The 27,580-nt window shown below is 27.5% G+C and overlaps 1 protein-coding gene across 1 annotated transcript; it reads left to right on the forward strand.

The window, feature by feature from the left end:
• Positions 1–6,952: 6,952 nt before the first annotated feature.
• LOC132943613 (uncharacterized) lies at positions 6,953–27,134 on the forward strand. Its single transcript, XM_061012643.1, has 9 exons — positions 6,953–7,047; positions 15,587–15,807; positions 16,068–16,262; positions 16,441–16,690; positions 16,758–17,049; positions 18,835–18,911; positions 18,986–19,175; positions 19,245–19,572; positions 24,748–27,134. The coding sequence occupies exons 1-9, from the start codon at positions 7,027–7,029 to the stop codon at positions 26,444–26,446; spliced, it is 3,273 nt and encodes a 1,090-aa protein (XP_060868626.1). The 5' UTR covers positions 6,953–7,026; the 3' UTR covers positions 26,447–27,134.
• The last annotated feature ends 446 nt before the right edge of the window (positions 27,135–27,580 follow it).

Below are 27,580 nucleotides of genomic sequence, written 5' to 3' on the forward strand. Positions count from 1 at the left end.
ATACGCTCGAACCAGAAAGATTACCTGTTTGGTTTTACGTATGTAGAACAAACATTACGCTACATATACATTGATTGGAGTTTTTGGGAAACAGTTATTATTAATTACTAATTAGTACGTGTACGCTATACCTGTACTACTAATCGCTAACGAAGTCGGGAGGTATCAACGTTTTTGACGTTATTGACGTAATAAGCTGACTCTGTACCTATACGCGTAGTTTACACTCTGTAACCGATCACATTTTGACAAGATAATATTATAATAACAAACAAATAAACATTTTTTTTGTATATTATTATACTATAAATTTCCAATGATACTAATGTCTAATACTACACCTATGTATAATAATACAAATAATAATATTATGATTAATATTGTGTGAATGGTATACTGTACAACATTATAATTTATAGGTACCTAATTAAACACGAATAATATGTGATTAGTGCAGTTAAGCTGGTATGCTAATCTGTATTAGTATAAGTTGTACATAAAATTCAATAGATTTATCGGAGTTGGTTAACACATAACATTAATTATTACCAGTAAAGCTATAATGAAAGGTTTTATTTTTGCATGAAAATTTACAATCTGTACAATAAGTAAATATGGACAAAATATAATAATAAAAAAAAAAGAACAGTTTACAATAGATTATACATAGTGATGAATATTTGAGGAGAGCAGCGACCTATTAGTCACACATTCGTTTGGTAGTGAATAATAAAAGGTAGGTAATATTTATGAGTGGATCAACTTTACTTAACAAAAATAATGAGTTTTCAAAAAATCGTAAAAAGTTTACTATTCTTTGGCCTTAATAAATGTTTTTACAATCAAAATTTAAAAAGTAAAAAATAGAGCAAAAGTGAATTTCCAATAGTTTTAAATAGCTTTTGGAAAAACAAATAAAAAATTTTAACCAGTTTTAAAAATAATCAATTTAGTGTTTTTTACATTTTTTGATAATACTTTAAATTTTCATTTCTATTAAATCATCAATTTGTACTTGAGAAATTGAGTAAATATCCAATGTTGTAAAAATGTTAACTTCAAACGCTCATAAAAATTTAATTTTACTTTCTTATAAACATTTTTTTTTTTGTGATAAAGGTAGATAACCATATAAGAAATCTTGTATTACTTACATTTTAAAATTTTAGATTTAAAAAGAAAAATGTTTAGGAATTTCTACTCAGAATAATTTACACATTTTCGTGATTTTTACGCCTTTTGTCAAAATTCGAACTTTAAATGCTATTATAAAAAATAATTGTGACTATGTATTTTTAATATTTTTCATTTATCATTTATCAAGGATCCTATTGTATTCTATTTCCAACAATTTCGTTGATATTTACTATTTATAAAAAAAACTAAAAAAATTGGAAACTGAATATATGTCCGTAAACAGCTCAAAACATGTTAAAATATTTCGAAAATTTTATAGTGTATAGAAAATTCTAATATAAACGATAAATGTCTCTACAGTCATTTTTTAGAGTTACAGCAAAAACCAAAACCGATTTGTCGAAAACTAATTTTGCGTAAAAATTACGGTTAGGTTAGGTTTGGACTTTTGGCTGCACTTTTGAAAACTATTAAGATTTTTAAATTTTGACCTCCCAAATGCACCAACTAGATTCACTTTCCCATCAAACAATAAACTGTTGAAGAAAATCGAAGCTGAAAACGGTGATGACAGACACAAAAATAAAAAAACACACAATATCATTGTTAAACCGACTCATTCATCGCTCCGTTCAAAGTCTAAAATAATAATAATATTTATTTAGTTCAAAAAATATTTTCAAAATCAACCAAAAGTTCTAAAAATAACAGACATACCGGACTTTAAATATTAATTTTAATGAGATGAATAGTATGCTTTTTATTATTGCAGATACACCTACTTGAACAGAGTTGAGATTAGGCTTTAAGAATAAAAGTAGAAATCTCATATCAGGTTTGGCATCAAATCTGTTATGGTATTTCGTTTTTGTCGATACATAAGCTGAGAACTCCGTTTCACACATAATATAATGATTAAAGTTCCAACACGGCCTTTTGCAACATTTGAGGATATTCATCTATTAATCCGCACCAAAAGTCCACTAATTTCATTAATTTAAAATATGTTCCTTGGTATGATGAATCAAATTACATTTCAATAAAAATATCTTATTCCTCTGCTGATATGATCGAAGATCGTGCATTGACAATAAATGGGTTTTTAAATCTTAACTGGTTTTGTTATTATATAACCTGCTGCTCATTTGGAAACAACTGTTTAAAATCTTCACTAAAACCATTCAAGTTCTGAATAATTTTTTCAATAAATATCCCTTCTATTTCAGCCCTTTCTTTTCTAAAAAGCATTTTACTGTTGGAAAGCAATCAAACACTTGAGCGCTTGCACATTTTACAAATATCTAACTTATTCTTGAAAGCAAACATTTTTTCGTGATCAGTAAATATATTTATTTGTTTGCTCTGAAGGGTGAAATTAAGTTCATTAATCTTTATAAAAATGTCACTTAAATAGACACCTAGCTAAATTTTATCAAGGAATATTTAACTCAAAAGTATGTTCAGACGCACCTCGTCCTTTAACTCAAAAATACGAATTAGAATCTTTCCTGGAGATAACCACCTGATCTCTATATGTAAAATAAGAGAAGTATGTATACTTCCTGCAATGTCCTCACCTAACATTTTTAATGAATGGTTAATTAATGGATTGGTAGATTAAGTCGTAGTTAATCGTACGTTATCGACCACAGGCGTTATCTTGCTAGAGTTTAAGAATGAACCAAATCGATCACATATGAACTGACTATTATAATATTATGAGAGGTGAGTGAGTCGACATACATTAAAAATATATTTTAAAATAATCATAATGTGAATATATATTCACATTAATATATATAATCTTTAGTTAGATTTTTAAAATCTAAGCTCTGAAACACTGTTTAAGAAACACTGGTGTAATACAGAATACTACACAATTATTATACTATGCCATATAGAGTATAGACATAATAATTAATTATTATGGTATAACGTGTTGAAGAGGCACAAATAGAATATACATTTCTACAGTACATATTTCCCAAAATTAAATTATAAAAGTAGCGTACACCCTTCGACACTTCCGTTGATATAACCATCACATAAGTTATTTAAGCAAACAAATATACTTTGTCTATTTAGAGAATAATTATACATTAAAACAATTCTAATAAAACCAATACAAATGTTACAACTAAATGTTAAAGAAATAACAGACAAGATTACGGTAAGTACTTGAAACTTAATTTTTAAATAATATATAATTTGTAATTTAAATATAGGTACCTGTATATTTATAAATTATACTATAGTGTTAATCATATAAGAATTTTATTGTAAGACACATAATTGAAAGGTATTGTAATTATAATATCAGCTATAATTTACTCCAGATTAATATTGTGTTATTGAATTATTTTGAAATAAATAATAATAATAATAATAATAATAATAATAAAAATTATTTTAAAATTTCTTATCATATAATGTTATTACAGTGTCTACACTCTACAGGCTAATTGTAGTTATGATTATTTATTTTAACGATTCAGATTTCAACGATAGAATATAATGACGAATAGCGATTGCATACCTAATATTATATTATTCTAATATCAAATATGTATCTACTACCATGACTAATTTAATAGGTTGCCATGTCTACTACTATGGTGACCACAGACATAGTATAAGCTGCTCTATGGTAGTGACGCTCCGTTTCGATATTCCTGATTAATAACAACAAACATTTAGTTATAATAATATGGTACCATATTGTATGCATCAAATACACAATACACAATAGTCAATAATATATCAATTACTAAGGCACACTCGCACACTGTATACGATGTTTACATACACGATAAAATGGTAAATGCTAGAGAATGCCCAAAATATCACGCACAATAATAGCATTATAGATCATGATAGATATTTTTCGATGTGCGATTAAAACGCACGCGATAGAGACAATAATATTTACTGTTCTCGATAAATACCTGCGCTTTGACAAGACTTAAAAGACACCCTGGGTCCATCCGGCCATGCATACGGGAGCACCGTAACTCCGCACAGTACTTTTTTTTTCGATACCGTAACTCCATAAAAGATATTTTTTAAATTATAATAATTAACATTATTGAGCAAGAAAACATTGCACGTCCTATAAATTGTAATACATAAATCAAATAATGATAAATAACGTAAACATTTTTGTTTAAAATTCTTAAAATTTCAATAATTTACAATCTTCGTAATTCGTGAGTCAGTAAGTTGATCATTTTTAAAATCATTTTCAAACATGATTCAACCTCATCTGGATTCAGAAATTTAAGTCCAAATAATTAGCCTAAGCCATTTTTCGGCGTTTGATTCATTATTTTCGTACTCTCGTGCAAGGCCTACTGTTTGAATTTTTCTCCACATATTAATATATTTCAAATAAATAATAAATACCTAAAATTATATTATATTTATATAGTTTAAATAACTATACAGGTATAATAGGAAAACAACATCCAACAATAGTTATATCAGGAAACATTTATTTGGCATTTTGATGAATATGCACTTGCAGGTGATATCATAGTTTATGTAAATTTAGTGCATGGTTTCACACCGATATTATAGTATCGACCTAATTAGGTTTATTGACAAATGAGGAACTCCAGTGTTTTAGATATTTCAAATATTTTGAAAAGATATTTTATGGCATGTGGACTTTTAGTGCAAAAATATTTTTTTAGAATGAGGAGCTATGATGCATTCATTTTTTTGGCTGTTCTTATATGCGGTGTATGTGGAGCTACGGATTCACAAAATATTTTTATTCATGCGGAGCTACAATGCGTCCATACATACGAGTGTGATACCACACGTAGACACAACATTGTTTAGGCGTTATAGGTAAAGTGGTCGACGTGACGATCGTCGTATTTAACAAATTTAATAAATACTCATCACTCACCTAAGTCAGTATAGGTCGGCTATTTATTTGAACTATTCATAAGATCTAAGTATGATGGCTATAAGTACGATTATACAACTTAACAAAAAAGTCTAATCACTTTTCACGAATAGTTTATAACTAATTAACGTCAAAGTATAGAAGGTCGACCAGCCGCCTATTCAGTGGATTACGTTGTCCCAGCTTCATCATACAACATTAATGTTCAATGGCTCCATAGCATAGTTATTTTAATATATTAAAATTATATGAATATATTCACATCGGAATCCTAATTGATAATGCAAATTATACTATGCCCATATTTACGGTACACTACATCCACTAGACAGAAGTGTATGACTGCGGTTAATTGATTCGGGAAGAAAACCCTTCTCAAAACTATCACGCAGAATAAATAGTTAGATAAATACGTAAGCAAACAGAGAGTTAAAAATAAACAATCATGTGAAATCTGAATGTCTTATCTGAATTGTTCTTAAATTAGATTAAAATACCTTCCGCCAAACTCCAACAAATTATTTGATTATGTGCCGCTGTATAATGAACAAAACATGATAGTACAATAATATAGTAGAGGTATACAGTATTGATTAAATGAAAAATAAAACGATTAGTATAATAGAAATGTTAAAAAAAATAATTAAAAATTCATACCTAATTTCAAAAACAACAATTTTAAATTGTATTTTCATCTTAAAAGGGGTCGGCATAAGAATCTTCTGATGTTATTACTAAACGAACTAATTTTTTTACCAAAAATATTTCAAATCATTTAATTAAGTATGCATGCATAAATGACTTAAACGTATATGTAACGCCTAATAATTAATGGTTATAAGACGTCTCAAATCTTCATATTCAAATAATTATTATAGGTATCTATTTTAATTTTAAATATATGATTTTTATTAGGTATATAATAGTTGTGTTTGTATTCTTTCTTTATGATAATAGATTATTAACGAAGGCCCGAAAAAAGTTATTCGTATTTAAAAACCCTGATATGGAGATCACAATATAATTATCAGACTCAAAATAATAAAATACCGGTATCTACCTATTAAGAATTATAATACTGCAAATTTGTGACGGTTACGAGTTGTTATTAAAACGTAATTTTCGAGAATGTAATTTTTTTTATGTTCGTAAAGTTTGGAAAAACATATTATATTATATAAGATATTCCATGCATTGAGTTTTTAAAACATCGTTTTATCTACTATACCTAGTTTAATACATTATAAAAGTTCGTTTAATATCATATTGATATGACGATATATGTATTATACGCAAGTCCTGATGTACGCGCAAGAAGTGATCGCAAGATCTAAAGCTCCACAATCCGCCCAATGCTGCATTGTGATAGTGGCACAGAAATATTCAAAGATAATAATATAAAAGCTAAGACAGTATAATTATTAAATCTTGACGGTTTTTTAATTTTAGATGTTCGTGGTCGTCAGTACCGGTTGGTGTGTATTATCGTTGCAGAAAAATTGAAATCTGTATGCAATTATTACAACACAACATTTTATGAAAATAATATGAAAATTTTTAATTTTTTGTTATTGGTCGTCTGTGGTGCCTGGTGCCGTTGTTTTTGTGCTTTGTTTAAATATAGGTGTAGTTTCAGTGATTGAAAGAGAATACAATGAATATTTCTGTGTTATATAAAATAACTTGACGATAAAAAAAATACGAACTATAGGTACATTAATAATTGTCTAAATAATTATGGATATGTATATTTATAAACATAATACCTATATGTATAAATATACACATATATATATATATGTATGTAAACATATACTAAACCGACAAAATCAAACGGTCAAGGGAAGGGAAAATATAATATAAGTGAGCCATTATAGAGGTCCAATTACATTACTGTTCGTTCTTACGTTGTGTATGCTACTTGTCATTCTGTATTGTGCGAAGTGTAGTGAACTACAATAATATTATAAACAAAAATGTACACACTCATACAAAAGGTAAATCATAATTTATCATATAAGTAAATAGGTTGGTTTAAGTTACTTTTGAGTAAATATATATTATAAATAAACAAAAACGCGTGAAAGGTTTTTCAAAAAAAAAAAAAATGATCAAACTCAAAAGTGTTATTTATTAGTGTTAGTACAAAATAAACTTATAAAGTTATAACATATTATATACCTTACATTAGTTTTTAACTTTGAAAATCGTAATGCAGAATCCATGGCACGCCCTTTTCTTTTACTCGTATAGATCTAATTATCTAAGGATGAATTATTAGGTATCCATTATAGCATACAACTCTACAAGTGTACAACAAATAACTAGATTAGGCTAAAATATATTAATAGTTGTCCAGTTTTTTGGTTTATACCGTACCTATACCTAATTGACTGGAATTCAAATTAGCATTAATATCTATACTATAGCACCAAACACGTACTTTGAATTTAATCGTATTTTCCAAAAGAATAAAACTGTAGGCATCATATTTTACATTAGTTTTAATGAACTAAGAAGTATAGTTACTATGAGGTGTACAATATTTTTGTTTTAATTATGTTCTTTTAGACACAATTTTTCTCAAAACGCAAATTTGACATATTTAAAAACTTTTTCTTAACAAATAAATAGAGTGCATGAATTAATTCAATCAATCAAGACTGACACAAATGACTAACGTCAATCTACTATATGATAAATTGTATACTCAAGTCTCCAAGTGAGTAATATGAAAAATATAGTTTTCTATTATTATTATATTTTAAACAAGGTATTTCAATTGTATGGAATAATGTATTTGATTATTTGAATTTAAAGAAATCATAATGTTAATATATAATAAGTAAATATAAACCAAAAGACATTTTTTTTCATAGAAACATTTAAATATATAACAATTATTTTGTTTAAAAAACAAATTCAATTTTAAAAATGTCAGTATAATAAGTACCTAACTTAATAGTTAAAAATTAAAATCATGTCCAACTAATTAATATTGTGATTTAGTCATCATTTTTCATATATAAATGAATAAAGAGAATGTAAACGTTTTAATTTTTATTGTTTTAAATAGTAAACATTGTAGGTATTGTAATGATATATGAAAGGGTTTTTAAATGTTTAATACAAATTATCTAAATCCTATTTAAAAAAATTCCATCTTTTAAGTAATTATATCTTATTAAAAACTCAATTCCATGACATGATCAAATAGTGTAAATAATATTACTAATGAATACATTTTTTGATTAATAACAGCATACAGGTAGGTTATAATAAATTGTTTTGGAACTTAAAATTGTATACTCTATAACATGTGCAGAGTTTATAAAAGTTATAATTGTGTAAAAGTAAAACTATGTGGCTATCAAAAAAATAATTTTAATTTCGTTCGAATGCGAAATGGAATATTTTATTAATTTTATTAGTTCCCATCCGAAAATATATCGAAGTTGAAAATAAAAACATTATTTCGACTACTACTATCGAGTACACAGACATAAAAAATAAAAAGAACACATCATTGTAAAATCATTACTTTCATCGCTCAGCTCACAATCTAAAAATAAATAATATACGTTGGTATGGAGGGTGTTAAATTATGTTTGTCCTCGTACCATACTCGCTTACTACATATATTCTTCTGCCCACCTCCAGCTTGAGCCTGAAAACTTACTTTACAATTTAAAAAAAATTATAAAAATTTAATTAGGCAATTCAGTTTTTTAAATATTTATACATTTGTATATTTACACAATTAACTCTATATAGTATATAATACTGTCCACTTCGACAGACCTACAGTCAAAGTTCTCAATCAAAATAGAACAATATGCATATAAGTATTTACTCTACTTCAAAATAATTAATAATATATTTATTGTACTCATTCATATCATGTGTTTTAATATATAATTTTTTATTAATCAATCGAGTTAATTTTAATAAATACATTTCAAGAAAAATATTAAAATATACAAAAAGTAAAATAAAAAATGTAAGCTAAATTATCAAATATGTAGGTAAAAATCTGAAATATTATAACTAATTGTCCAATTATTGTTCATGTTCACGTAACGCGTATTCACGTTTTATGTACCTATTATAACTGTCGTGAGCTCGGTAAATATAATATTAGGTAAATATTCCAATAATTGAAATCTGAAAGCGTGTTACGCAGATTAGGTATGTGGTACCTATGCCATTTCGTTTTCTGCCGTTAGATTTCAGCAAAAATTACATACGCACTTATATGCATACTATATATTGGTGGCGCACATTATACCTACTGAAATCGGTAAATAGCTTAAAAATATCATCTCCCAATATCTTAACTATATTACCGTACCGTGAACTATACTCGGTCTGCAACGTATTCCGTTGAATAGGACGTTATTTTTTTGTGTATACTACGGTTTCGGAGAAGTCGGCAATCCGTACCTGCACTCTGCAGCACACGATTTTTGCAACCCCAGCTAAAATAAAATAACGACAAAATTAACGTGCGTACGTGCATTCCCGCGGCTCCTGTGACAAAAATGTCGAAACACGTGGCCGTGATAATAACATATAGGTAAATAATATTATACCTAACACGACGTCCGATGATTATTTCAATAATATTATTGAATCGATAAGAAACGCGAAGTGCGCGATTAAATTATTTGACTGAAAAATAATTCGTTTTGAAATATTATGATAATATTATATCGATGTAATAACCGAATAATCGTGGCATTGTTAAAAAAGAAAAATGTATGTTATTTTCACCGCCATCATGCACGTATGTGCGTAATAAATATCGTTGCAGAATTACAGCAATAATAGGTACCGGACTGATCAAATTATAGCAACACAAGTGTAAATTACGCTCTATATGTATATAGGCTGTCAGTGGCACGTTCAAACAAATTTTCACAATAATAAAAAATAATATTATGTCCACATACAAGCGCACAACCGAATGTTGGTACAATAACATATGCAATGGGAAATTCGTACCGCGACGAATTGGCAGGTAAAAGAGAAGAGTTTTCTTTTTCGACGCCTAACACAATTTTGATCGCGGGGAAACGTTCGATTTAGATTTAAGAAAAGAAATATAATTTAATTCGAAAAACCTAGTTGACGTATAACACGACGTACTTGTATTATATACAATTATATAATATAGGTACTATCTTTATTAAAATCAAAATTGTTTTACAGTTACATATACATTTGAATGGCAACACTTCGATAAGTAGGTACATAAATACGGATTTGCGTTGATTGTTTAAATTGAAATATTCCTAAAAACTAAAACCATTAAACGTTGAAATTAAATTATTGAATCTTCTCTTGATGATAAAATGTATTATAGTAATAATTAATTAATTAGTCAAATAATAAATTAAATACATGGAATTATGTCAACAATCTTTTCTTTTTTTTTAATAATTTGTAACCATTAATTGGCTTATTTTAAATAACTAAATTAAACTTCCAAAATAATAACAAGCCAAGGGTGTCCGAATATATTTGTTACAGGCCTAAAGTGAACTTAAGTCTAAATAGCTAGGTTATTAAATATGACAATTTATGTGTTGATTTTTATTGACAAAGTCACATTTTCGTAAGTACCTATCATAGTCTTGAGTCTTCCATAATTAATTATTACTTCTAAATGAATAGTTTCTTCAGAAATGTAGTAATAACCTCGCACAGTTCTACAGATCAAAAATTAGGAACCTAAGTGCCCGAACATTTGACCAATATGTACAGAGTTGAAAATTGAAATTATAAAGTTAATAATTATTAATTTATTTAGGATGGTTAATATTTTATATTTTTTATGAGCAAATAATCATAAGATTAAGGTATGAATGTATTTAATTTGAATGTAAAATTAAATTGTATGTACCTAGTAACTAGTAAGTAACCTATAGTTTACAACATAAGAAGATTTATTAGGAGTACCTAAGTACCTACATACGTAGGCTAATAATTATTGCTTATTAGTTAGGTATTATTTCAAAACCATAAGTTAATTGTCTGTGCTCTGTAATGTTAGGTACTATTTATTGTTACATTACGTAAATACATAATATATACTATTATACTATATTTACTAATATGCATAGTAGATATATTTTGAATTTCTTAAACTATAGCATAAAAATTAATATTTGTACAAACTCACATCATTAGTATTGCAGATTGCTATTTTCATTTACTGTCTAATATTAAAAAATACGTTTACAAATAAGACATAATTAAAATGTTAATTTATTTTGACTGTAAGTAAAAATACCAATATCGTTTTAGGAATTCAGAACGCAGATAAACTACATAATCTTTCAAAACAAATATTATGATAATTTGCTATGTGTTTATCACTGCAGTAGATATACAATATAGCAATATACTTGTTATTATTAGCAATTCTGATAACCTTGATCTATAATTTATGGACATTTTCAATTAATTAACTTGTAAACAAATCAAACGATTATTTCAAAGAATTATATAGTTTAAATATTGAATATTATAGAAAAAATTAATAATTTCTATTATTATTGTTTGGATACAAAAATCAAAATAATTGTAATTACTAAATAGTAACTTATATTTCTTGAAATGGAAGTATATGCTCTTAAATTATTTATAAATCAAATAATAATATTTATAATAATTTAAATTTCAGACAAACTTGATATTTTTTATTACACATTCATCAATGCACATAAATTCGACGAATTATAAACCATTATTATTATATTATATAAATAAAGCCTACTGGTAACTAAACAAAATTATTGAAATGCAATATTGTACATTTGTAAAACCATTGTTATTTATTTACATAATAATATCTCCTATTACATTTACAAATAACGAAAATGTTACTAGTTTAATTAATATATATGACATATTATATTAGCAAAACAATATAGGACATAATATTATGTGTATATACTATTATATTATAAATATTATACAGCAAAAATGTAATAGTACCTATACCTATCTAGTGTCTGTATAATAATATGATTCGACACGGTCAACAAATTAAAATTGTTGCACTTTTAAAATAACTGTAGGTACTTACCTACTTATATACAAATTAAAAAACGTAGGTCCACACATTTTTCAAATTAATTTTTTATTCAAAATATAATTTGTGTAGAATTTATTATACACAATAAGACGAATAGTTTTGATAGTAAATATTATTATAAGATTATATACAAACATGGGCATAAAAAAGTTTAAAAGTTGAAGTTGAGTTAAAAGTTAAGTTAATTTTAAGTTTTTAACTTAACTGATTTTTATTGATATAAACTTAATAGTTAATAACGAGTTACTTTTAATCAATTCCAAATTTCGTTAATTTAGAAATAATTAAATAATAAACGTAATAAAATTATTACTGATGACATATTGCATAAACATTTACTTATTATTATTCTAAACCATATTACTAGGTAGCTATTTATAATTTTAAAAAAGTTGGTATATTAATTGCATGTTGCCATATAAAATTTAACGTGACTGAGTTTAAAAATAAAATGATAATAACTACCTACCTATTAACTTTAAACTTTTTAAAATGTTTTCTACCAACTTAACTTAACTAAATTAAAAACTATCATTAACTTGCCAAGGCTTGGTATGTATAGTAGGTAACTACACGCCTTTGTTTATTTACTAGTCTATACTTCTGCCAACGATATTAAACGATACACATTAAACGTAATTATAATGTATTTGACATTTGGCAAAATAATCCATACTGGCAATGATAACGATAGTTAAGTGAATTTTTCAATAACAGAGTACCTACCTATTATATAGTCGTATAATATACACTATACAGTATAGGTACCGGTGGGATTTAATACTTAGTGTCCCATCGTCTGTAATATTGAGAAACTACACGTATTAGAGTTAATAATCTCCTCTTACACGTGTATTCCTGCCGAGGAATTTCGAATACACTAGATACTAGAAGGAATGATCCCTTTTTGAGATAATATTATATAGGTACTGTATTAACGTATAGTCCGATAGTGTATGATAATCAGGGACGAACTGAAGGTGGGTCAGTGGGTCACGGTGTTACACCCCCCCCCCCCCCCCCCACTCGGCAATATTTGATTTTCAGGCTGGTACCTAATTGGTTCCCGAGCTCCAACCCCACGTGCCGATTTGGTTCCCGTTTGAAAAAGGTATTTTATTAACGTAAGTCGAATTGGTTCCTGTTTAATTACGCACATTTTCCTTCTCAATTTTACAGGCTTAGGACTGTCAACTTAAAAGTAGGCTTGGTTAAAAATGTGTGTTATAAAAAAAATTATATAATATATAAAATGTTAAATTGTTGATTTGGAAGTCACTAGCCATCACTTAGGTTAGGTGTACAAAATACAAATAATAAAATATAATAAATACAATTATTTAAAATCGTTGATTTGCAAATTTGTTGCAAACTTTCTTTAAGTATTCAATTCACGTAAGCTTCTCATTAATGTACTCAGTCATACAATTTTCCAAGTATTTTTTATTTCTTTCCTGTTTGCTAGTAAGTTTCCTAGTATTATTACTTCGAAATGTATTATAATTTAATGTCTGAATGCTGTTTAAAGTCTCCATTAAATAAAATATATTAGGATGGGCACTTGTAAATTCTTTATTCAGCTTTGAATGGAACGATTTGCAACAATTTGTAGTCCTATCAATATTTTTGTCAAATAAATATACGATATACCATACACCGATAAAAGTACGTAGGTATATCTTCATCGTTATCTTAATTGATCAGGGTATCACTGATAATTTGCTAAACTTCCAACATACCAATCTATTGCCATCTTATTGTATACATATTATACTATAGACTATAGAGTGTAGACTTTAGGTACATTTATATTTTTTACTATCTAATTTATATTTTGTACCAATTATCAAAAATTAAAAATTAAAATTGTAACTATATTACCTGTACACAAACGGGAACCAATTTGGCTCAACCTAATAAAATACCTTCTTTAAATGGGAACCAATTCGGCTCAACTTAATAAAATACCTTTTTCAAACGGGAACCAATTCGGCCAAATGGGAACCAATTCGGTTACTCCCGATTTTCAGTCGGCAGAATGGAATTTATTTTCACCTGAATTAAACCAATTTCTTTCAGACGAGGAAAGGAAAATTAAATAAATTGTTTAAATGTTAATATTGTTTTAACTCAATATTTTCGTAATGGGTATGGAGCGGATTCGCAAAAGTACATCGAGACTGCGAGAATCGGCAGTCGGCACAAGATAAAAACCTAATAAACGGCTCAGAACATAACACGCATACATATTATAACGATAGACCTAATAATATTATATCATGCATATAATATAATATACAGTAGAAAATCGATAAACCGTACATTTCTTTCATCCGTCATCGCATTTAAGCAATGCGGGTATACGGTCTTAGATCATAACCTAGTATAATATTATGATCTAATAGCATGTGGCGACGGTTGAGGCGGGCGATTATAATATTATATTATGATACGTTATCGAGTGGGGTACCTATAAATTTTTTTTGGAATATCCAAAATACGCGATAATCGCGTTTCAAAGAAACACTCAACAGACGAAGACTACCGATTATCTTGTATCGTATAATATAATGTGTGTGTTTGATGTCCGTACAACTTACTGTAGTTGACACTTGACAACAGTCTGTTGTACATCTTATTCGGTATTTTAATAATTGTGCTTACTTCGCAAGTTATTTTCGGGTACAAGGCTTAGAAAGTACCACAAGTTGTAAATTGTAATTTTTCATTTAAAACCTACCCTGTTTAATTCAAGGCTTAAAATATCTTATATCTACATAATATGGTTCATCACTTTTATAATATACGAAATATAGATTATAAGTGTACAGATTAATTAATATAGAATAATAATATAAAAATATATATATAGATATAAAAATATAGATTTTAAAAATATTATACATATCTCGTTTCACTCAGAATCTAATATTTTTTATTAAATTGAATGAAATTTTTTAATAATTAGATTAAAACCATTGGCTAATAATTAGGTACCTACCTACATTTTATGCAAATACAATTATTTATATAGGTTGTGATAGAAGAGGACGATTCTTATAATGTAGATAATGATTTGGCAACAATAATAATAAGTGATGAATTATAATTATTACCTATTTCATATTATGTTTGTTCATGTTATTTCATTCTGATATGAATTAAAAATAATAAGTTAGGTATTTCTAAGTTTCAACTTCAAATTTAATTTAAACATACATTGAAACATAATGTAATAAATAAATTATAAATGTATAGCATATTGTAACTTAATAGATAACAAAAATTTTGAATTTCAAATTCTAGTCAGCAATTTTGAAGAATACACCCCTCTATGATTTTTTTTTGAGATCGTCCCTGATGATAATAATATATAAGATTTATTTTCTTAAATATTATACAGAGTAATATATTCAATATAAATATTTTTACAGGTAATAGATTTAAACGAATTAGATATGTGGTATTTAACTGTTATTACTCAGATAGCAATATTGGTAGTAATAATTATGATACTGCGATTGAAAGGCAGAAGAAAACGAGTATTGGCAAATAAAATACCCGGTCCCGGTGGTTCGATTTTTATTGGCATGCTACCATTATTTCTACAAGGACCAGAAAAACTTATCTTAAATGGATTAAAAGTGTACCAAAAGTAAGTCCTTAAAACACACTTAATACCTATACATACAGGTATAATTAATGTATTATGTTTTTGTATTGGTAAACTGAGATTTCATAAATTCATAAAATATAAGCCATATTATTGTGCCTGTTTATATTTTAGTGGCAATACAACAAAATCAATTTTTTTCAAAAATAAAAAAACTTAATAAAGCCTATAAATGTCTATAAAACTAAACTAAACAAAACTAAATTTAAACAAACTCTATTCAATACATTTTAATTTTCTAGGTATGATAAATCTTTATTTAAAGTATGGGTCTTAAATAATCTATACATTGTGCTTACGCGACCTGAAGATATAGAAATGGTCCTTACTAATCCAAAATTACAAAAGAAATCTAAAGAATACTTGGTTTTACAAGAATCTATTATGGGTCAAGGAATATTTTCTATCGATGACATAAAAAAATGGAAGAGTAACAGGTAAGTTTTGATTCGTTTAGATACTTATAGCCTATATGATACCTAATATGAGAATACAAATTACAAATTAGGTACAAACACCGCGCTGTAACATAAGTACATAACTTATGTTAAGTACGATTAAATAACGATATTACATAAAACTACAAAATACAATGAAATTTATATTTTATTTTAGGAAAATGGTATCTGGAGGCTTCAATTTTACAATTATAAAATCATTTATACCAATATTTTACGAAGAATCTAATGTCCTCAATGACATACTAAAACAAAAGTATGATTTGAAATCGAATGAGTGTGATATAAGTGTCCCTGTTAGCATGGCTACAATGGAAATGATTGGGAAGACTGCATTAGGTGTAAAATTTAATGCTCAAAATGGTGGTCGTCATCGATTTGTCGAAAATTTACAAACAGCCATGCACGTGAGCAAATTTTATTAAGATGGTATTGTTATGTATTTATCTTAATATTTAATCACTATTATTTTAGGCATGGGAATATAGAATTTCACATCCGTGGTACTTGAGCAAAACATTATTCCAACTTTCATCAGTCAAACAAAAACACGATCAAAGTCAAAAAATCATAAACGAGTTCACGGACGAAATAATTAACAAAAAACTTGATGAATTGAACCAAAATGCAAATAATAAAAATAAAGTAGACACAGGTGACGAAGATGTTTGTCGGAAAACAAAAACAGTTATAGAAATTTTATTAGGAAACTATCATGAAATGTCACATGAGCAAATACGAGATGAACTTGTGACCATTATGATTGGTAAATATGAAAATATATATACACGGTGATTCAGCTAGCATGCTCATCCCCATTTTTTCTTTTAATTATGAATTTATTTAAGTTAGTATATTTAAAATTTTTAAATACACTCAAAGATCATATTTTCAAATTAATGAATATTTTTGTACCACTTAAGGAGTGTCCTGTGGCGATACAAACTTCTGTTTTTCTGCAAATGAGAACCCCCCCCCCCTTTTTACTAAAAATTATTTAGTGGATAATTCTTTTGACAATGTTGATATACCTAATTCAAAATTCGAATGAATAGTTTCTTATAGTTATTAAAATGTTTGTATTAAGAATAATAGTCCTTAAAAATGGGCTTACATAAATATGAAATAGACATAAAATTGAATCTAGTATTTATTATAGGTACTTGGGCCATTTTTACAAATTATTAATATTGATAGATTAATGACTTCAATTTTAAAATCACTATAGCCCCCATATATTGTAAACCCATTACCATGGGACCTTTTATCATTATAGCACAAAGCTATAAATGCATTAAAATCTACTCGTACGAATTTTGATTTTGATACATTTCAGAAAAATTATCTACTTTATAATTTATTGTAGAATAGGGATGTTCTTATTTGAAAAACAGAAGTTTGTATCTACACAGGACACCCCTTAAGTAGTACAAAAAATCTCAAGAATTTAAAAATATGGTGTTAAAGGATATTTAAAAATCAGATTTTGAATAACAGCATTATTGAAGAAAAAAGGGAGTGAGCATGCTTGGTGATCACCCTGTATATATAAACCTGGTCAGGTCATTATATTCTAAATAATTTACATAGGTATTTACATAGCATTCAAAACATATACATTTTTGTTGATTATAATTTAATACTTACCCAGAAAGCAATTTTTTGTTTAATAATATTATTATAACATTATAATCACGAATAATATAAGTATATAATTTAATAATAAGTAATAATTTAATCTATAGTAAATATAAGTAGTGTTTGAAATATTTCACTATATGGTGAAATAATGAAATTTTTTTAACACAAATAAAAACACTATTTTTTTATTTTTTTAACACAATGTTTAGTGTTCTAGATTCTAATGTAAGAATTCAGTAGGTATACAATATACATGTATACTAGTGTATACCTACTTATATTATTTAAACATTAAAATATTTAAAAATTTTGAATACTATTTTAAATGTATAATACCAAAGGTTAGGTATACATTTAGGTACCATACAATTATGAAGGTGATTTATGACAATTATATATAAATACAAAACTTATTTAAAAATAAAACTAAATTTATTAAAATACTGAAATATTTAATTTTTTTAAATTTCATGAAATTTTCAAACACTAAATATAAGTAAAAAATGTTAAGTATAAACTATAAAATATCAAATTAAAGTGGTATCATCTAATATATTATATTATATTATAAATTTATAAGGAAACCTAAACGTTAATAGGTATATATAATAATAGGTAAATAAAGTATAGTTACCTACTAGTGCACAGTTAAAAAATAGAGAATAATTTTTATAAAGACTTAACGTTGTTAATTATTTCAGAATAATTATTAATTTTATAATATTTTCTCTTTTTAGTTTTTATATAATATTAAAAATATGGGTATTCGGTATTAAACTAATATATTATAATATGACTACCTAGGTATATCTTATTTAATTATGAACATATTTCCAACTTGATCAGTCAGTTACTTTTTCCAACAAGATAGGATATACTCAAATTTGATTACAATTAATTATACTTTTAGGAGGACAAGAAACTACTGCTATGGCCAATGCATGTGCAATTCTTATGTTAGCTCATCATCCAGATGTACAGAACAAGGCAAATATATTTTACCAATTCTTTATGTGCACAATTTTTTTCACTTAAATTATAGTTATTTTATTGAGTTATAGGTGTTTGAGGAATTGCAATCAATATTTTCGACCGGCGATCATAATAGACCACCAACATATGAAGATTTACAACAAATGGAATATCTAGAACGAGTGATCAAAGAAACATTACGAATTTTCCCTCCTTTGCCAGTGTTTGGTAGAAGTTTAGAGGAGGAAATGAAAATTGGAGAATATTTGTGTCCAGCCGGTATTATAGTACCTATATAAGATATAATTTAATAATTTATATTAATACTTAAATATTTAAATTATCAAGGTTCAACACTGATGGTCAGTCCACTATTTATACAATCGAGTGCCCAGTACTACACTGATCCAGAGAAGTTTAACCCAGACAATTTTTTGCCAGATACGTGCCGCAGCCGACATCCATATTCATTCATACCGTTCAGTGCGGGATACAGGAATTGTATTGGGATCAAATATGGCATACTCCAAATAAAAACCATTATATCGACACTAGTGCGAAAAAATACATTTTTTCCGTCGGAAAGATGTCCCACGCCTAAACACCTAAGAGTTATGTTTTTATCGACACTTAAATTTGTCGACGGCTGTTACGTCAAAATAGTACCAAGAACTTCGTAGAATAATATCATAAAATAATACACATTTTGTTCATTACATTAGTATTCTAGAGTTAAAATATTTTTAGTTTTTTTGGTACCTATACTTAAGAAATAAGAATAACGCGATTTCATTTTAGTATTAATTATATATACCAACCTAGGTATATAATATAATACTATATAGGCATATAAACAACAAATTATATTATGTATTATTGTAATTTTATTTAAAGATATTTTCCTATAATTGTAAATTAATTGTATGTGTACTGTACTTTTATATCTACCTCCGGAAAATGTCCAGTTAGTCTAATAGTCTATAGGTATATATATTGATTTAATATGTTAAAATATAATTAAAATAATAAAAGATATATCATCACTTACATAGTTACATACATAATACAGATTATAGACTTAATTTATTTAGACTAATTAGACTATACCTACCATAGACTTAATTTAATTCGATGAATCAACTAGGTAACTTTATCTTGGTCACTACATTTACAAATAAATATGCATTAGTATTAGAAAACAACACGTTCAGTCGCGTTTTGACAAATCGTGAATGTTGTACCTACTTACTCATTTTTATGAAAGTTAACATTTTGAATTTTTAGTGAATTTCAAACGTTTTTGGATCGTTTTTCAAATTGCGTATATTTTATATTTGTACTAGCTGATCCCGCGCACTTCGTTGCCCGTAAAAATGGGTGTAACTCGCAACTCGGGTAGGCATGTGCAAAAATTCGATTTGATGTAAGCTTGTACCTGACCTGCCCGATTAACCAATGGCAACCAATATAATAATAAATACTAATTTATACTAATATTGTTTCTCCTATGACCAATAGCAATCATTTAAATACAAACATTTCCATCGTAAATCTTAAAATCCATGTTTGAGCACTTCCCCCGGTTGGACCTACCTGGTCCAATTGTGAATCTAAATCATCCCGGGAACCACTCAAACACACACAAAATGTCTTCATAATCGGCCCAGCCGTTTAGGAATGCATGAAGGACAGACAGCCAAACATTGATTTTTATGTTTATAAATGCGTTCTCCTAGGTATAAAAAATGTCATTCTTATTTTAGTAGTTTATAGTTAGCTTATAGATATAGGTATGTATATAGATAATTTTAATATAGGTATAAATATATGATATATTCTTGCGCTAAAACTACCGAACTTAAAATAATTTAATCCAACAACAAATTTAATGCACAGAAAGAAAAGTTTTGCTGAAAATCTACGGACCTATTCGAAATCAAAATTGGGAATATGATGTGAAAAAACGATAAATTAGGAAGGCTGTATAAGAAGCCTAATTATCAGATTTTTCCTATAAGAGCAAAACGATTGGAGTAGGCTGGCCACGTCTGGCATGCTAAAAATAGTCTTATAAGAAATGTCCTGATTTTCAAACATTTCCCTAATATACTCATCCGAGTATGCTGTCCTCAATCAAGATCTATAAAGAATATCTGGAACAAATCTTAGTTTAGCGCCCACATAAATTTTTAAAAATTTTTTTGGAAACCAAGTATTACAACGAGTTAAGACCGATGGTACAAAAATAAATTGGCGGAAATTATTAGTTTTTAAGTTATAGCATTACGAAGTTTATAACCTACAAAGTTTAAGATTTTCGGTGTATTACGCTTTACGCACGTACACAACGCTATATTATATAGTCGATTGCCCTTATAATCAATTTTTCAATTTTTTTATTTTTGAGACTTAGGTAAATTAACGTTTTAAGTTGTAAATGTCGTAAATGTAATGGATGGTGTTAAATTTGAATTCAATGATATAATTATATCAGTGTACACGAAAAAACGAATTTAATTTCAGTGCTTTTTTTCCTATGACAGGGATTTATTTTCCGGGACTTTTTTTTCCTAGATTCAGTGGCCCTGCCCCCCCCCCCCAGACATATTATTTCTCCAATTTTCATAGGGGGAATTTACATAAACATTGACCTAATAATTGGCAGATTTGAAAAAAGCGACGATATGAAAAGACGTTAGGATTTTGTTGTTTAATAATATTATATAGGTAATCAATAATTGATTTATAACAATAATATTAATAATATTAATACTAATAATATTTATACTAATATTTACCAAACATCACAACACACTGTCCTCCGAGCGCCGTTATTGGGTTAGGTATCATGCCGGACGTATTTTTCGCGCGCACACGTCATGAATTCATAACGACATCCGGTAAACCGTATCGTCGTTTCTTCCATGGCCGTACGGTGTAAACAAAATATCAAATTGCTGTTTTATCAACAAAAATCAACCACACACTGCCCAGTGCCCAACAATTTTACGCGGTTAGGAGGCAATGAGGCATCGACGACATTTGTAACGGAATTTTCGACTCTACTTACGCTGAGCGAGCACGACCGTACTCCACTCCACTCATACGTAGTCACTGCCGTCGTCCGTTGTTTCGTGATTTTTTCGTTCGCCGGAACTAACTGTGGCCGTTGGATCATTGGTTTTTATGTTGAATTGTTCGAAACAAACGTAAGTATGACGATTTGTTCGTCGTGTCGTATACATAACAGTTGCAAGTCGGAACGTTATTTGTTTTTAGTATATTATTTAAAAAGCTTAACGAGTAAGTATTTCTCATCTATAAAACGTGGTACATAATATCATTATATTAACTCAACAAGTGTCCCGCTTATTTTGAAGCCCCTAAATCTAACACCAACATATTTTGTTGATAGATATTAGATTGTGATGCGCGTTTTGTGATATCCCATGGTCTTGCATGGTGTCTTTGGTCGTTAATAATATTGTTAAATACCGTTGGCCCAGTTTCTGTCTGGTTCATGATTGGTGGGGCCCCTGCTATGACGAGGATTAGCCCTCCCTCCTCGAGTTAAGAAGTAAATTCTTCAAGTTTAGTTTTTGAGTAAAAAAATTCATGTATTTGTTGGGTGTAATGAGCAGTCCAACCAATACTGCATACCGCCTTTAAAAAATGGTTTATTTTCCAGATATCTCTATAGCACTTACGTTTCACATCTAAATCAACTAAACCAATGATTATACAATGTCATTAGATGACATTCATATGTGCTATGATTGTGTATAAATGCATTAAATATAAATGTTTGATATTACATCCATCAGAACTGAATAATAGAATATTTCATTGTACATTTGTACCTAACTACCTAACAATGTTTTTTTTTTACATTTCCAATAATTCCAACCTTTTTCAATAAATTTAGTTTAAATAGTAAAATAAAAGTACTCATTGTTCATCACGACCACTCCAATCTTTTTATTATAGTTAATTTAAGTACCTACTTAATTTTTGACAGTGATTTCCATAGGCGTGCACTACCCATTGTGGCAGAGTAGGCTGAGCCAATGATACATAAAAACAATTAATTTAATTTGTATAAAATACTTACATTTACTCATCAGTCATCACTCTTTAAAGCATAAATATATTAATTCATAAAAAACATGTTTTTTACTTAGATATAGGTAGTGGAATTAAAGATTAAAAGATGTAACCAGGAACACCATAAAATAACATATAATAGATAGACCAGCTCCTATGCTACAGGTAGTTTAAGGTTTCGTTAAATAAAAAAAATTAAATACTGAATGATTACCATGATTCACATTTTACATTATTACTCGATACTTGTTTAGTTGTTTGTTTTTGTCTCACCACCAGTAACCTACAGTCTCTACCTAATCTAAAATGTTGATATTTTTCTGTATTTCTATGATATATTACATTTAGTCTAGTATAATTTCATATATTTATGGAAAAAGGGTACATTTTACTATAGATACTTTATGTTGTCAACTTGTCATTATATTGTAGGTATATATAATTTAAAGTGGGTACCTCACCTGTCTTACAAACATTATTAGCTTATTATATAATAATAAGGAATTATTTCCCCGCAATATTTAATACTGGCACTCAAATTTTACCACAAAAATAAATTGTAACCCTTTCAATGCTCCAGGCGTACTATTATATTCCTGTATTTTATAATATTATCATTTGCCATAAGCCATATAATTTTAGGAAACCGGCTTGCATTATTTTAGAATAATTTATTAAATAATTAGATAATTAACACGTTGAGCTCCACTAGAAATGTCGAAGCATAGCCCGGGTCGCCGCACCAAAAATATGATTTTATGGAAAAAATTATTAAAAATAAAAACCAATTATATCGTTAGCTTCTTGAGACAGTACCTGATCGCCTACAATATATTTCAAACGTTATCTCATTGCCATCAAAATTATGATTCATAAAAGTGAATTTATATTTGTTGACGGGTAGTCGACACCGGCGACCCGCGCAATGTTACTGATGTCGACCGTGGCGTTGAACGTGTTAAGATATCAAAAATTAATTAAAAAAATATTTTATTGTACTTAGTACAATACAATAACAGATACACAAGTTCAAAACATAAATAGTGTAGCAGTAAAAAGGTTAAAACAAATAAAATATGTGACATTTAACGATCTTTGTAAAACAGTCTTATTTTTTTAAGTGTAATTATGAAATGTTAATATAATTATTTTGAAGATGTCAGTGCGCTATTTGTTTTCTCTCTCTGACCCACACGCAACATAGTAAATGTATGTTTAGCAGAACCAACTTGTGTTGTTACTTTTAACATTTGAGTGTATTCACTTATTATCAAAGTTAAAGTTTAGAACATTACCTGTGTCCCTACATTGGCTATTGTATGATATCTTAATTTCATCAATTTCTACTATAAATAGTAAACAATTCTGTTATCTTTAATTGTCATATTATTAAATTTTCAAGTAAGTATATTATCTAGTGAATGTCGTAGGTTTTATTTATATTTTAATTTTAAAGCGAGTTACGAGCATTTAAAAATGTTAAATTGACTGAACATTTTAAAATTACAATATAAAAAAAAAACCGATGAGATTCACTCAATAATATTCTTACTTAAGAGTTTGATAATTTGACAATTCACTCTAATATTAAACAGGGGTTAAATAGGATTATTCAGAGCGTACATTTTGGTATGTTATGCGTTTGTAAGACTGAGACAATGCATGCGAGTGTAGCGTCCTCTTAATATAAAAAGAAAATCTTTTCCACTACCAATTATTAAATCTAGATTATTATTTTCAGATAAAAAATGGGTTTGGAACGTAAAAGAAAGTCGATTAATGCTGTTCAAAGCACTGATAAAAAAAGAAAAAGCATAATAGAAAAAAAGTCTTCATCATCGTCTTCCTCTTCTTCTGAAGATTCTGATGAGCAGTCTGATCATGATAATGGATTAAATAATGAAGTAAAAAATGACAATCCTGCTATCAGCCGTTGGCCTCAAGATGACATTCAAAAGCTGTTATCTAAAATGGAGTTAGTACTTCCTAAGAATGACAATACAACATTTCGAAGTCGATTCACGAAACTAGACTGGGATAAAATTCAATTTGATAGTTATAGTAAAGAAGAATGTCAATCTACTTGGTTAGCAATTCAAGATCAGCTCAGGACATTTAAAACTATAGGTGATCTTATTCATGATGCTAGAAATTTATTGGAAACTAAAGGCATTGATACATATCGTTCAAAAACAAATCGGTTACAAAAACCTAGAACTGCATATATGTTATTTTACACTGAACAACTACAAAAATACAAGAAAAAACATCCAGATTTAAAATTGCCACAGTTGACACAAATCATTGCTGAAAAATATAATAAATTATCTCCCGACAAAAAACAAACATTTCTTGATAGAGCACTAAAATTAAAGATTGAATATATTGAAATGGTCGATAAAACAAATGTAGGTTTCAAATTTAAGGATTCAAATAAACCGAAAACTCCATTTCAAATTTTTATGGAATCAAAATCATCAGATTTAGATTCTGCTAATGTTGATAAAGCTGATATTCAAAACAAATTAAAAGAAAAGTGGGAAGGTATGTCAGAAAAGAAAAAATCTAAATGGATTAAATTGGCAAACGAACGAGAACAGACATATTTAACCAATCTAAAAGAAGACCACAAAAATGATCCTGCTTTCACTATGCCTACAAAAAGTGCATTGACCAAAGGGGATAGAAATATTTTGGATTCTCAATCAGGCAAACCAAAAAAACCTCCAGTTAATAATTATGGTCTTTTCTCTAAAGAAATGTTGCAAAGTGATGCATTAGCTGGTGTTCCTCCTAAAGAGAGAATGACAGAGTTGGCAAAGAAATGGAAAGCTTTTTCTGATGAAGAGCGACAAATTTATTCAGATAAGTTGAAAGTTATAACTGAGCGATATAAAACTGAATTTGATGCATACTTAAAAACACTACCAGAAGATGAAAAACAAATAGAAATGTCTAAAAACAAAACAAAACCTAAGAAACCTGAACCAAAAGTTGTACCTAGGATTAATGCTAGAGAAGTAATCTCAGAAAAACCCACAGAAAAGGCTAAGAAAAAAAATACTTCAACATATAACGCAAAAACTAAAACATTCAAAAATGAACCAAGACAACTACCTTTTAAAAATGCATTTGAATTATACAGAAGTAAATTAGAAGCAAATGATAAACATCCAATTACAAGTTTAGAAGATTGGAAGAAGAAAAAAAATGGACGAAAACAAACTTTGTTTGAAAATGAACTTAAAACCCTAAAAAAAGAGTATATGAAAAGTTTGAAAGCATTTTTAAAATCTCTATCTGAAGAAGATTTGCAATTGTATTTAAAATTGAGAAAACCTGAATTTTTAACTGAAAATAATGATTCTAGTGCATCAGAGGATGAAGAAGGCAATTCTTCATCTGAAGAAGAGGAGGACGATGATGATAATGATGATTCAGAGTAAAACAAAAACATTTATTTTCATTTTTATTTCAATATTAATACCTCTTGTTTAATTATTTTTAGATATTAGTTACATTGTATAAGTTAATTTTATTCCCGTTTGACCCATTTAATTTGAATTTTTGATCGTTGTAACAATTTTTTGCATCTTTTTAGATATTTATCCATATGCATTAAATGCAATTGTGTTAAATAGTATACTTGCAATTTAATCAACATTGATTGTTACTTTTATTTTTCTAATTAAGTTAAAGCTTTTTTATTAAATAGTACTAAATAATTATAATATTATATAACTTTTACTTTTGAATTTATGATATATTTTGTTGGATCAACTTTATTGGGTTTTTAAGTATAACTATTTCTACATGTTTTTTTTATGTATTCATAAAATAAAGTAAAATTAATATATTATAAATAGTTTGTAAAAAAATAAAGGGTTCTAATAATACTATTTTGTTCAATATAATAATTATATAAATATTATAGTTGTATCTTATTCTTTTCCATTCTTTTAAACAGATTCAAATACATTTTGTAATGGGAATGTAGGATAGTTTTATAATAATTAGTATTTACCAATTGTTTGTATTCATCAATGAATCAATGGAAAGTTATAATTAGACTATTAGTTTGTGACTTATGCTTAAGACAAAATAATGTTATACTTGACAAACAAATATATTTTTTCTTAATAAAAGTATTTAAATATTTGTACATGCATTCAGTTACAGTATCCAATATGAAAATAATGAATTATTTTGTACACATATAGGTTGACTGACGTATCTGATTGGAATAGATTTCATAATAATATATCAAAATTTATTTATGTTGAAATTTGAAATCATGATAAATCTTATGAAATCAGATGAATTTGAATTTCAACACATCCATTGTAGTGACAAGTGACAAGTGACCTATTTGATGACGAGGTACCTACATCACACTATTTTACTATACAGCATAGCGACCTCCCAGTTTTTTTCATTTATGTTTAACCTTTTTAGTTTGTTATTATTCATTAATTTAATTTTTTTGATACTTGCTATGGTTGAGACCTAGACTTTTTACTTTTTACACAAATGCAGCTATTGAAGCATGTACAAAGTAATTCTCAATTTTTCCAAATGTA

The sequence above is a fragment of the Metopolophium dirhodum genome, chromosome 4, assembly GCF_019925205.1.
Source record: "Metopolophium dirhodum isolate CAU chromosome 4, ASM1992520v1, whole genome shotgun sequence".
Classification (NCBI taxonomy): Eukaryota; Metazoa; Arthropoda; class Insecta; order Hemiptera; family Aphididae; genus Metopolophium; species Metopolophium dirhodum.

Coding starts and splice junctions, on each gene's coding strand:
- LOC132943613 (XM_061012643.1), top strand. CDS start 7,027: ATGTACACACTCATACAAAAG. Junction 15,808..16,067: donor GGATTAAAAGTGTACCAAAA/GTAAGTCCTTAA, acceptor TTAATTTTCTAG/GTATGATAAATCTTTATTTA. Junction 19,176..19,244: donor AGAATATTTGTGTCCAGCCG/GTATTATAGTAC, acceptor TAAATTATCAAG/GTTCAACACTGATGGTCAGT.